The sequence below is a fragment of the Neophocaena asiaeorientalis genome, unplaced genomic scaffold (genome assembly GCF_003031525.2).
Source record: "Neophocaena asiaeorientalis asiaeorientalis breed wild unplaced genomic scaffold, Neophocaena_asiaeorientalis_V1.1 scaffold728, whole genome shotgun sequence".
NCBI lineage: Eukaryota > Metazoa > Chordata > Mammalia > Artiodactyla > Phocoenidae > Neophocaena > Neophocaena asiaeorientalis.
The window spans coordinates 189,419-202,246 of record NW_020174278.1 but is presented as its reverse complement, the minus strand read 5'-3'; the positions used below and the strand labels follow the sequence as shown (position 1 = coordinate 202,246).

The 12,828-nt window shown below is 34.5% G+C and overlaps 1 protein-coding gene across 1 annotated transcript in view; it reads left to right on the top strand.

Annotated features, from left to right (window-relative positions):
• The window catches only part of NBN (nibrin), a 46,395-nt gene extending 33,893 nt beyond the window's left edge, over positions 1-12,502 (top strand). The window contains exons 12-15 of the mRNA XM_024755874.1: positions 3,447-3,602; positions 4,870-4,983; positions 10,889-10,938; positions 12,332-12,502. Of these exons, the coding sequence (XP_024611642.1) occupies positions 3,447-3,602; positions 4,870-4,983; positions 10,889-10,938; positions 12,332-12,362 (351 nt within the window). The 3' untranslated portion in view covers positions 12,363-12,502. The remainder of the gene's footprint in view (positions 1-3,446; positions 3,603-4,869; positions 4,984-10,888; positions 10,939-12,331) is intronic.
• The last annotated feature ends 326 nt before the right edge of the window (positions 12,503-12,828 follow it).

Here is a 12,828-nt window from a genome sequence, read left to right as displayed (position 1 = left end):
TGTTAACAAAAGTAATTTTGCTTTCAATGTAAGATAATTTTTAAAAACTTTTTATTTTGAAATAATTGCTGATTCACATGCAGTTGTAAGAAATTATATAGAAAGATTCCATATACCTTTCACCCTGTTTCCCCTAATAGTAACATCTTGCAGAACTTAAGTATAATATCAAAACCAGGAAATTGATATTGATATAATTCATCAACCTTACTCAGACAGTGTGAAATTATTTTTAATTCTTTCATTTTTACTGTTTTAAGAATTTGTTGTCTGAAGGTCCTTGTGGATACTCGTGAATTGATAGAATTACACTTAAATTTTCTAGCTACAGAAGTGATTATCAGAAAAAATATTTCTTAATCCTTTCATTTAAAAAACTTTTTGCACTTTTAAGAAAGCAAAAATGTCATACTTCTCTGGCATTGGATTCCTTAGCTGTATATCAGAAGGGCATTTTCTAAAATATATTGATGATAGAACTACCATTTTTCTGTTTTGGGATTAAATATGGATTCTAGCATGTCTGTAAGATTTACTATAAGCTGAAATAGAAGGCTATTGGCTAGATAACCCTGCAGGCATTTATCCTTGTGTAAATGACAACTGTGTCGGGGTCTTGGCCTTACTTTCAATTTCCCAGTCTCCATAAAATGCAAACATGTCTCGATATCCTTGTTAACATTCCTCCTCTTAACAGCAACCTCTGTCTACAGAATATCTCTTCTTCACCTCTTTCCATCCTTCTATTCTAAAATAGGTTTCCTCTTCTCTTACCATATAGCATCTTTGAAAGCCTCACAATTATACCTACCACTTCCTGGATACCATCATGCTATTTATAGCAGCCTGCAGTGAAGTAGTACTATACACATTGAACAGATGTGGAAACTGCAGTGGGAGTTAAGTAGCTTGCCAAAGTGACTTAGCTAGGTTTTGACAACTGAGACAAAAATGCAAGGTCCACTCTGTTCTTTTGGCTGTTTCTTTTGTCAGGTTTCTCAGAATGTCATTCATTCACTTATTTATTCTAGGCATTGGACATGCTAACATGAAAGGCAGTCTGAGAGAATAAGTTTGATAGGCCTTTAGGAGGTAGAATCTCTAAGACTTGGTGATTGACTCAATATGATAAATGAGGAGAGAAGTCCCAAGCTTGCAGTCAAAGGGTCTGGGTAGGCTGTAGTATGATTCTCAGAGATAGGAAATAAAAACTTGCTCAAGAGGTTAAGCAAGTTTGAGGGAGTAGGACAGGATGGGGAAAATGTATGGGGGAGTAAAATGTTCTGATTGTAGTAACAACTTCCAGTGGATAATGTATGTGAAAATACTCAGTAAAAGGGTACATGGTAGGCTTGGAATCGAAATTTTCAATCTTACAACTGACAAATAGCATTAATTTTCTTTAGTCTCTAAGCAAGCACAGAGTACATCTTGCTTTTTCTTTCCAACTTTCTACTTATTAAAATTTTTCTGAATTTTTATTACTGAATCATTGAAAATTTGATGTAAAATGATATGCCCCCCTATTGTATCCAAAGGAATTGTAGTTTTTATTGGAAGTATTAGAAAGCTATCTGTGTAATATACTTTTGTCTAGTACGTGGTCTGGATATATGAATATGAAGGATAGTATGATTTTATACAAAGAAGTTTCCATAAATATCTTTAACAATTAAAATAACTCTTTTGTCTTGGATTAAGGACGACTTAACATTCAATTCTAAATAAATTTAGATAGACTTCTTTAAAAATTTGTTTTTATTTTTGACTGTAAAAGTAATACACGATCATGTAGAAATATGAAAAATAAAGAAAAACATTACAGTTTGTTGATAATCCTGCCATCTGCAGATAACCATAGTCAATATTTTGGCATTTTCTTTTTTAAATCTTATTTTTCAAATTGGACTCAAATGTTAATGCAATTTTATAGCCATTTTAAATTCATTTGTATTATGATCATTTCTCTTATTACGTTCTTTAGGTGTATAACTTGTATGAACTTAAATTGCTTCTTGTTCTTTACTCTTACACGACAGTCTTTTTATATGTATATTTCTATTCTCACGTCATAGTTTCTCTAGGAAAGATGCTTGAAAGTGAAATAACTGGGTCAAGAGCATGAGTATCTCTGAGGTTTTCAGAAAGGTACCATCTTATAACTCTTATGAGCAATATTTTTTATTTCTTTAGCAAGAAAATGAAATTGCGAAGAAGTGTGAGCTCAAGAATCACTCTGGTCAACTAAAGAACTATCTGTGAGGGATTTGTATTTTATTTTTATAAAGATTTGACTTGTATGGACCATCATTGCATCAATTTCTGTCAGTCTGTATATTCTTAGGATTAATTGATTCTCTTTCTATAATTTTGATCTATTTCATAATTATGCCTCCTCTGGAAATGGATAGATCGTATTATAACCATGGTATAGCAAAAAGAGTATGGACAAAGCCTGAGTGTAATTCCCTGCCCTCTACTCCATAGATAGTGACCTTGAAAACATCAGTTTCACATTTATGAACCTCAAGTCTTTTGTTTATAAAATCAGGTTAACACTTTTACAACAGGATTGTTGTTTATATCCAAAAGAGTAATGAAATATTTGTAAACTCTAAAACAAAATACAAAGGTATTAGGCCATTGTTATTTTGAGTTCCTGATTATGTTCTGTCACTGTCACATGAACCTTTTCTTTTGACTTTTCCCGTTTTTCTTCTCTCCCTGACTGTTTTTATCTTAGTCCTGTTAGCAGCTTCCAAATGGATATATAGTAAAGCAGTTTTAAAAACTAAGATAGCCTTGAGCAGTTGTAAGAATGTGGATATGTAACTAACTAGTTAGTTAATAGTAAGTGACATAAAGAATCTCTTCCAGCAACAGGAAGGAATCTTCAGGCTGATTTAATAATTATTAATCTGGAATAAAAAAGTGGCTTTCAGTTAATGAGGTAGTGTGCCCAGAATTAATGATTGACTTTTTTTGAGGTGTCCAAAATAATAAAAAATATAAATTACTGAAAATCCAAGAAACCTTAAACATAGTATAGAGAACTTCTAGGATGGATTGTATAATAATCGTGGTGTATGGTTTTAATGAAAAGAAGCAGACTATTTCTTGCCAAGAAAATGTATACAAGAAGATAAATTGTTTATTGAGATGATTTTTATTAGAATATGCTACTAAATTTCAAACACTATGGTTTTTTAGCCTTCTCTCATAGATAATGTGTTATAAATGTTTCTAAAGTTGTAGAGTGAGTAATTTTCTGGTTTTGAAATAGATATGATTTGATTTCAAGTACAAAGCAGGTGGCAGAAATAAACCTTTTTTTTTTTTTTTTTACTGTTTTTGTGGGTATTTGAACTTTTTTCTGTAAACTCCTAAATGACAAGTAATTTTCCTTTTCCTTCTAATTTCTTCTCTCCATCTTAACACCATTTAAGAACAATGATGAACTTCAGGGTGATGGTGAGATGCTTCCAAAGACGGTGTTACTGACTGAATTTAGGTCACTGGTGGTTCGTAACTCTACTTCCAGAAATGCATCCAGTGTAAATAATGATTATGGTGAACTAAAGAATTTCAAGAAATTCAAAAAGGTATGTATTCCTTTAACTAAAATATCACAAGAGGCCAGTGTTTGAAATGTTTTTAGAAATATGCTAACTAGTAATAAAAGCAGTTTATGTCGAAAAGTGATGCTATTTCTTCTGCTTAAAACAGTTAAAAACTACTAAGGACATAAACTGACACTTGAATATATAAAACAAATTTTATTAAGGTTGAATTCTTTAAAGGATGCTGTTTACCTGGTTTTTTCTACCTTAAGCAGCAGGCTTTTGGCTGTATTGACAGTGTCCTCCTAGTTCTTTTTTTTTTTTTAATGTCTTTTGGCCGCTTAGCATGGCTTGCGGGATCTTAGTTCCCCAACCCGGAATCAGACCTGTGTCCTCAGTGGTGAACGTGTGGGGTGCTAACCACTGAACTGCCAGGGAATTCCCAGGTCCTCCTATTTTCTAATATTGATCTGTGACTCCCTGAAGAGGTTCTTTAACTTAGGACTTTGTGATGATAACAGATTTGTTCAAAATAACTGAGCACATTCAATAATGAAAACTAGGCATTTTATTATTACATGTGTATATTAAACAAAATATAAATAAGTATACTGAATATCAGATCTGAGTTCCTCCTCCTTTAGGAACTGACAAGATATTTAAGAGAATTTTTTTCCCTTTTTTTTGAATTTTATTTATTTTTTATACAGAAGGTTCTTATTAGTTATCCATTTTGTACATATTAGTGTATATATGTCAATCAGAATTCCCAGTTCATCCCACCACTACCACCACCCCCTGCCACTTTCCCCCGTTGGTGACCATAACGTTTGTTCTCTACATCTGTGTCTCTATTTCTGCCCTGCAAACTGGTTCATCTCTACCATTTTTCTAGGTTCCACATATATGCATTAATATACGATATTTGTTGTTCTAAGAGAATATTTCTGATCCAGTCTGTATTAATGCATGCTTACTTCATGTTCAGTATCGTGTTGCAAAATCTCATTGTTAAATCAAAATTCAAAAGGCATACTAATTTTTAAAATTAAGTTACCAAACAAAAATCAATAATACTCAATAAAAAGAAGCTTAACTGGATTGCCTCTAGTGAAAGAATTTGTTTGACTTTTTCTGTATATACTCAAATCAATGAAACAGCTCTATTTCCTCTCACATTCATTTTCATTTATAGTATATAAACATCTTTAGTACTTATATGTGATTTACAGTCTTTGTTTTTTTAAGCTTTTTTTAAAAAAAGATTGTCAATTTTTTAGTGCATTTATCAAGGTTTACTATTTAACAGGTCAAATTTCCTGGAGCAGGAAAACTTCCACACATCATTGGAGGATCAGATCTAATAGCTCATCATACCCGAAAGACTACAGAATTAGAGGAGTGGTTGAGGCAGGAAATGGAGGTTAGTAGGAAGTAAGACCCAGTAACTTGTTTGATTTGTATTTTGATCCCTTGTGATTTCCTTAGAGCAAATTCTTCTTAAAACCAAACTTAAGATGAGTGACCTAAGGTTATTCTTTCAGAAAAATTCGTGAGTTACAGAGCATTAAGATTAATTTGTACCTTTCCATAACACTTCATTAAGGGACTTCTAGATTTATTGATCATATCCTATCCTATGCCATCTAAGCCTCAGGAAACCAAACCTCAGTTATAATGCTCTTTTGGGAAAATATGAACTGCTTTACAGCACTCCATGTTAGAATGTGGTTTCCAAAAACTCACTGTTTTACAGCTATTGGCTACAAGTAAATATTTATAAACTACTATAATGAGAACTCAGAGGGAAGAATACAAAAATATGCTTCTTTTACTTTCTCCCTGGGTGTTTTGAGTACTAGTGTATGTTATATAACAAGACTGTCCACGTGATCCATAATTCCTTCAACCCCTTTTTTTAAACTGGTGAATTGGATAAAAATTCATTAAAGTTGGGAGCTTTTTAATATAGAAGTACCACGTGGAAGTTAAGAAGTCAGAAACACATGACCATTGAATTGAGAGATAATCAGAGTCCATATCCAAAGGTAGAAAGTCTTCTTCTTAGTCTTTGTATTGCGTGATTATCCGGTGCTACTGAAACCCAAAGGTGGGCTCCACTGGTCATCTCAATGGGCTGTTTGAAGTAGGGCTGTTTGGTAATTAGGGGGTAGGGACAATATCTCTTTCTTGCACTCTGATGTGACATAAGTTAAATCCCACTTTCTTCTCAATGTATCTTAGCTCCTTTCTGTATATTTCACTGCTTTGTTTCTTTGGATTGTACTTTGGTAATTTCTTTAGATTGTCTTCCAGTTTAGTACTTCTCTCTTCAGCTCTGTCTGGTTGGTATTTCATTCGTCCACTGAGTTTTCATTCAACCTATTGGATTTTTTCATTTCTGGAAATCTGTCATTTATTTCTAAATCTTGTTCCCTGCTGACATTTTAAAGTTCCTCTCTTGTATTCTTTTCCCAATGATACCAATACCTAAAGTGTTGATCTGTTTAATCTAGTTCTCTCTTATGGTGCCTTGTTTCCAAGTATGTATTTTGTGATCTTTGAATGTGAACTGCTCATTTTCCTTGGAACTTGATCTATGGGAATTCCTTAACTCCTAATCTGAGGTTTATTTCCTCCAGAAAAGATAAGTTTGTGTCTGCCAATCTTGTTCTACCAATATGAGACTACTTTAATCTCTGCTTGTGATGTTTTTGGATCATTCAGGTAGTTAATGTATTTGGACCAGAAGCTTGGGTGAAGGCTACCTTGTCATTATAAACATAGTGAGATTTTTTATTTCTTTCTTTCACCCTGTGTCAGGGTCAAGATAGGCAAGTTTCTTTGCTGTCTCCTTTCGTGTTGTAGAGTTTGTTCCTCTTTTGCCCTTTAGTGCTGGAGTCTTTTATTCTATTTATCTTGGATTTTCTTTAATAACGCTCATTTCCTGTACAGACATCAAAGGAGAGCCTGGGTTTTTTCCTGCTTTGTAGATCCCCCCAGGGCAGGGCAAAAGCTGGCTTTGGTACTTGGTAACATCTCAGGATTTATATTTTGCTTTATTATGGGGTTAATTTAGTATTCAGAAATTTGTTCTTAAACATGCTTTTTTTAATCAAAAAATTGTTAGGTCACTCAAAAATAGGGTTGTCAGGATTTTTAATGTCAGAAAATGGAAGAATGGAGGTACCATCCTTCACTTCATTCTTTTTTGAAAGGATAACTGGCTTTGCCATTTTATAAATGTGCATTCCAAATAATTATGGTAGTACACAAAAGAATGAAGAAGTGAAAATCCTAAGTACCCATTTAGACATTAAACACATAATGTTTCAGACGTCTGTTTATTGAGGAGGAATGGAGGCAGGGAGGGATAATGTAGGAAGGGAAGGAGAGAGATTGATAGAAGGAAGTAAAACTGAAAGCATTGCTGAATTCGTATAAATGTTTCTTCCTTCCAGATATTTCCTGAGATCCCTAAATAAGAAAAACACTATCAGGTTAGAATCAGTATTTGTTTCAAACTACATATTTTGATTTTAGATACTGTTTGTTGGCTCCTACTGTGAAGAGTGAGGAAATTATTTGTGCTTCCTCTGCTTCCCCTCCCGCACCTCATGCCAGTGCCCCTTTTCTCCCTTTTTAGGTGACTTGCATGCCTTCAGTATTCGTTCTTAGGCTTGAAAGTCAGTAACAGTCAGAATATATCTCAGTGTTGATCATTCTCGCTTCATTTTTCCCAGAGTAAAGTATGCTATTTTGATTTGTAGGTGCAGTTCTTTTTTTATTTCAAGGAACTTTTCTATTACATCTTTTAAAACATTTTTATATTTGCTGGGTTCTCTACATTTAAGACATAACTCTCCTTTTATTAAATCACCTTTGCCCTTCACATGCATTTCTTCTACGTTCATTGTGGTTTTCTTAAGCTCTTTCACTATATCAGAAATTCATATTTCAGTTGTGTCTCTTCTGTTCCTCACCAGCTATGTTATGTGACCTTGAGGAAATTACTTCTTTATCCTTCTGTTTCCTCCTTTGCAGAATGGGAATAATAATAGTACCTCCATTTCACAGGCTTTTTGTGAGAATAACATACGATACTACTTAATAAAGCATTTATAACAGTGGAAACAGTGTTAGCTATTTCTCATTTATTTAATTCTGAAATGGTGTTATTAGAGTTCTCGGTTTGTTTACTTAGCATTCATTCCCATTTCGTTTCATTGTGTTTTTTCTATATTTAACTTTCTTGTTCTTATTGCTTTCATGTTCTTATTAATTTTATTTATTTTTTATTTATGGGTTATTATTTGTTTCAGACTAGGTTCTTTAACTGTCTTTTGCAGGTTCTATTCCAGTTCCAGTCTCTCTCTCTTTTTTTCCATCTGGATGTGGAGTGGCTTTCCTGTTTTCTTTCATCTTGCAGCTATTTAAAGTAAAATACCCTTTCCAGATATTGTTTGCTGTGTGAAACATTATATGACATCTTATTGCAGGGATTACATTCTGAAACCAGTTTGTGAGGCAAAAATTGAATGTCGTTGAAATCATTCCTACCCATCTTAGCTTGTTCATAAAAAACAGAATTATCCTGATGCCTCCATACTGTTGGTATGGCAGCATGTTCAGTCAAAGGCACATTGCATGTCCCATCTAGTTTCTGTTGCCTGAAAACATTGAATTGAGGAAAGGCGAGGGTAATGTAAAGCTGTGTGCAGCTCTTTCTTGGAACTGGAATTAAACATGTACCAGGGAGTATATCTTATCCCAGAAGAGAATAACTTACATTTTAGGTTATTTGCCTAATTTGTCAGGGATGCCTAGAGCCTATGCCTTTGGTCAGTGTCAGTCCCACTTACCTCTCCATGCCATTAGTCCCCTCCCAGCAGTCCACCAGCAGTTGTTTTCTCTTTCCTGCTCAGGCTACTTTTCCCCAAATTTGTATTATTAGTAAGAATTTTCAGGTTTGGACAGTTCCGTAGCACTTTTTAATGAGTTGGGGGAGGGTTAGGAATCAGTTGCATTAATCTTTTGGTTCTTTGCCCAGCCACCTTTTTGAAGTCTGTGGCGTGGGGTTATGTGCTTCTTGATTAATTATAGCTGTCGAGTTTTATTTGTTCTTGGATGGGGAGGAGTTGACAGAATGATGGTGCAGCTGCTGACTTTTTCCTATCTTTCATTTATTTCATTAGCATTAGTAGAGAGGCTGTGTCCTAGATTTATTCTACCAAATCTCTCCTTTTTTTGCTAGAACAATTTTAGGTGCTCTAGGTAGGATTTGCTCTCTAAAATAATAGAGTTGACTTTGTTCTTCTACGTGACTGCAGCTTCTATGTATAAATGTGCTACTGTCTTGATGTTTCCCTAGGCTTGCTGTAGCTACTCTTCTGTATTCCCTGCCTTTGTTCTTTTTTAGCCCTCCTTTTTCTTCTTTTGCTGCAGACCAGTCTTACTTTTCATAATCACTTAGTTCCCAAACTTTCTTTGAATATAGGATATTTTTATTCTGTGCATTAAACGTAGTAACTCTTTGACCTCTACCCAACCTGATTTGACTTTTGAAAGACTGTGATTTGTAGTTCTCCCAAGCCACTGAAAAATGCCGGTAATAGGATTTCTGGTTCTTAATACTTTTTTACTTAATGATCTTACTAAGATATATAAGATAAAGCTGATTTTTCTTTACTATTTGAACGTTAAAATTCACATCCCTTACTAGGAAGCCTCTAAGAATATTTAGGAGAATGATACCAGCAGCTTTTTTGACAACTGCTTTATGAAAATCATGTGCCTTCCCATTTGTGTTCTGCTATACTTATTAGAAAATGTAAAAGATGTAATTTCAGTTTGACATTTCACTGTATGAATAGAAAATCATTCTATAAGTTTGAATCCCTGCAAGTCTTCTTCTAGGCCCTTTCCAAAGACTCAGAAGCAGTGTAACAGCCTGGTTAATAGCTGGTGCTTTTATTCAAGGAGACCTGGTCAATCCCAGTTCTTCCATATGACAATTTTTTGATTTTCTACAACGTACTTAACCTAAGTCTCTGTTTCCTTATTGGTTACAATTGGAATAATAGTATAAAAGTAGTAATGAGATTATATGAAGATTAAATGAGTTCTTTTTAGAAACAGTTTTAAGATAGTATCTGGAAATACACAAATGTAAATTACTTACAGTAAACAAACAGTATCTGCATTCAGAGAACTTACAGTTTTTTAGTGGAGATGTGATATAAATAATTATAACAGAAGATAGAAATTGATGAACATCTAGGAGTCACATAGGTAAAGTTCTGTGGGAGTTCTTCATAGCAGACTTACTTTTAAATGAAGAGGATTAGAAAGCCATTGTTAAAGAGGTGAAGAACATGTTCCTTGATGCATAGTAGACACTAAACGATTATTGAGTGAATGCACATTGAAAGATGGTCAGATGTGGAAAGAGGAGTGATACTGTATCACATTTTTTGTCATGAACAAAAGCAGAGAGGGTCCCAGTATATTTGTTCAGAGGTGAGCCTGGTTTTTTGTTTGTTTTGTTCGTTTTGTCTTTTTGTGTGATTCAGTTTAACTGGCATACAGGGTTCATGAAGAGGAGAGTGAGAAGTGATTGAGGAAGTAGAATGGAGCCAGGTTATGAAGAGCCTTTCCCATTTAAGAGTCAGACTCAAGAGTTTGTGTTTTCTTTGGTAGGTGGGAGAAGTCATTGAAGGGTTTTGAATGGCACATGATAGGATCATGGCACATGATAGGATCATACATACTGAAGTCCATCATACTGGACTTTAGGAAGATGCACCCAGCACAGGGTATTTCCAGTCCTGTCAAAGGTGCTTTAGGAGTTTGGTGAGTTTGTGTTTTAAATTATTTTGTGGGTGAGGTGATTCAGCAGCAACTTCTGAGTCCTGATTTGGGGCTGTGAGGAAGAGAGCCACTTTACCTGCAGAGCTGCTCTGGTTGAAGGTGGGGTAAATATTGCCCTCTCAGCCCCTCCATCAGTGGTATGATCTCAAAACACTGAAATTTCATTTAGTAAAAGGGTTCTCCTGGAAAAAAATGTTTAAAAACTCAACAAGCTAGCAATGTGTGTGTTGGTTGCCTTTGAGAGGAGATTGGCTGGAGAAAGTTGTTCAGTTAGAGGACTTTTGCAGTAATCTTAGCATGAAGTGAATACGGAACAGACCTGTTGAATGGGCAAGAAGTCATAGAGTCAAAAACTTACAGACCTGGTGACCTCTGGGATGTGATCACCCAGCATGGCAATTTCATTAACTATATTTTCATCACTTAGCAAGTTTCTGAAACTATGTTAATTTTGACAGGTGCAAAATCAACATGCCAAAGAAGAATCTCTTGCCGATGAACTCTTTAGGTAAAGTTTAATTTCAGCTTTCTCCTGAATCTTTGTGTATAAAATTCAGTTCTCGGGGCTTCCCTGGTGGCGCAGTGGTTGAGAGTCCGCCTGCCGATGCCGGGGACACGGGTTCGTGCCCCGGTCCGGGAAGATCCCACATGCCGCGGAGTGGCTGGGCCTGTGAGCCCTGGCAGCTGAGCCTGCGCGTCCGGAGCCTGTGCCCCGCAACGGGAGAGGCCACAACAGTGAGAGGCCCGCGTACCGCAAAAAAAAAAAAAAAAAAAAAAAAAAATTCAGTTCTATTGATAGAGTTTAAATATTTGTTTCTTCTATCCTTAGAAATAGACACTTCAGTACCTTCACCGAAAGAATATTTTGTCTTGTTTTTAATATAGGTATTTCTTTTTACTACTTGAGCACCTCTTAATTAGGTTTACTGGATATAGCTTCTAGGTTTGAGCTTAATTCACTTATACTGTATCACAAGATATTTAAAGTTTATTTGGGGCATTTAGGCAAAAGAAGGGTCCTGAGCTGGGTGAATTTGGCTGATAAATTTGTGAGATTTTCAGCTCTGAGTAGAATTATGAATGAATGGGGTTTTGAAATAAGACAAGTAAAATACCAGACCATTTGTTAGTTTTATTTGGCACGTACATAAAAATAAGAAGCTGGATTAGAGTTTCAAAGCAGGTTTTTGTGGGAGGGTTAGAGGAGTTATAATGGATGATTATAATTTAATTCTGATTTAACATTTTCAGCATTCCTGCAGACCCAACAAACATTATAATAATTAGCTCACAAATATTTGTAAACAATATTGTAGGTAGATACTGGCTAGGGGAGAATAACATTTTCCCAAGAAATACTGTATTTTTGAGTCTGTTTTGTAACCAATTTGATTCTTTAATTTCATTATTGACAGTGTGAATCATTGATGAAAATGTTGACAAATGGTGCTGATTTTTCATAAGTACAAGTCAGATGGGAATAGTTGCCCAACTACGTTGTTTGTTATAGCAGAAGACTTTATAACATAATTATATTTGAGGTTCATTATGCTCTTGGTGAAAATGATATAATTTAATTTGAGAGTGGAGAGATCTGTTTGCAGTCATCCCGGAGGAAGTATAAAAACATGTATTAATTTTTAAACTGTTGTTTTCATTAATTATTTTAGTGCTTTTACAGGATTTTTTGATGATGTTTTACCAAATATTCATCAAAGCAGCATCAAAAGGATAAATGACAGTAAAAATGTCAGTGCTTAATATCTGATCCCAAGGATAAAATTAGCATTCTCATTTCTGTTTGCAGAAGTATGTCTATGTTTTGAAAGCCCTTTAACTTGAAAAGTGAAAGGAATGCTGTCATTTATCTAGATATCATTTAACTGTTTCTTTCTTTGCAGATACAACCCTAATGTAAAAAGGAGAAGATAACAGGGTTTTATGAAGAAGCCATGGAAAAAACATTTCCTATCAAGTATTTACATCGAGTTTCCTCTGGGATACATGCATATAGTGTGTAGAAGATTTAAGTTTATGGCCTAAATTTGTTAAATAAAGTGAACAAAACTCCATTTCTTTTGTGTGTGACAATTAGTATTGTTTATTCTGTTTTCAGTCTTTGTTATCTAATCTTTTATAATAATGTTTTTTTCATTTTTAAACGTTACTTTAACTTATTGAATAGTTACTGTGGTCACAGTTCAAAATTCTAAAAGTATAAAAAGGGTAAAAGATTAAAAGGTCTCCCTTCTACCACTGTCCTAGCTATTCGTTTCCCCTCCTCTGAAAAAATCCGTGACACTCATTTCTTATGAGTCTTTACAGAGATTTTTAATGTCTATTCAAATTTCTCTGCATATCATTTTTCAGTAATTTCCTATAAAATGATAGCATAATA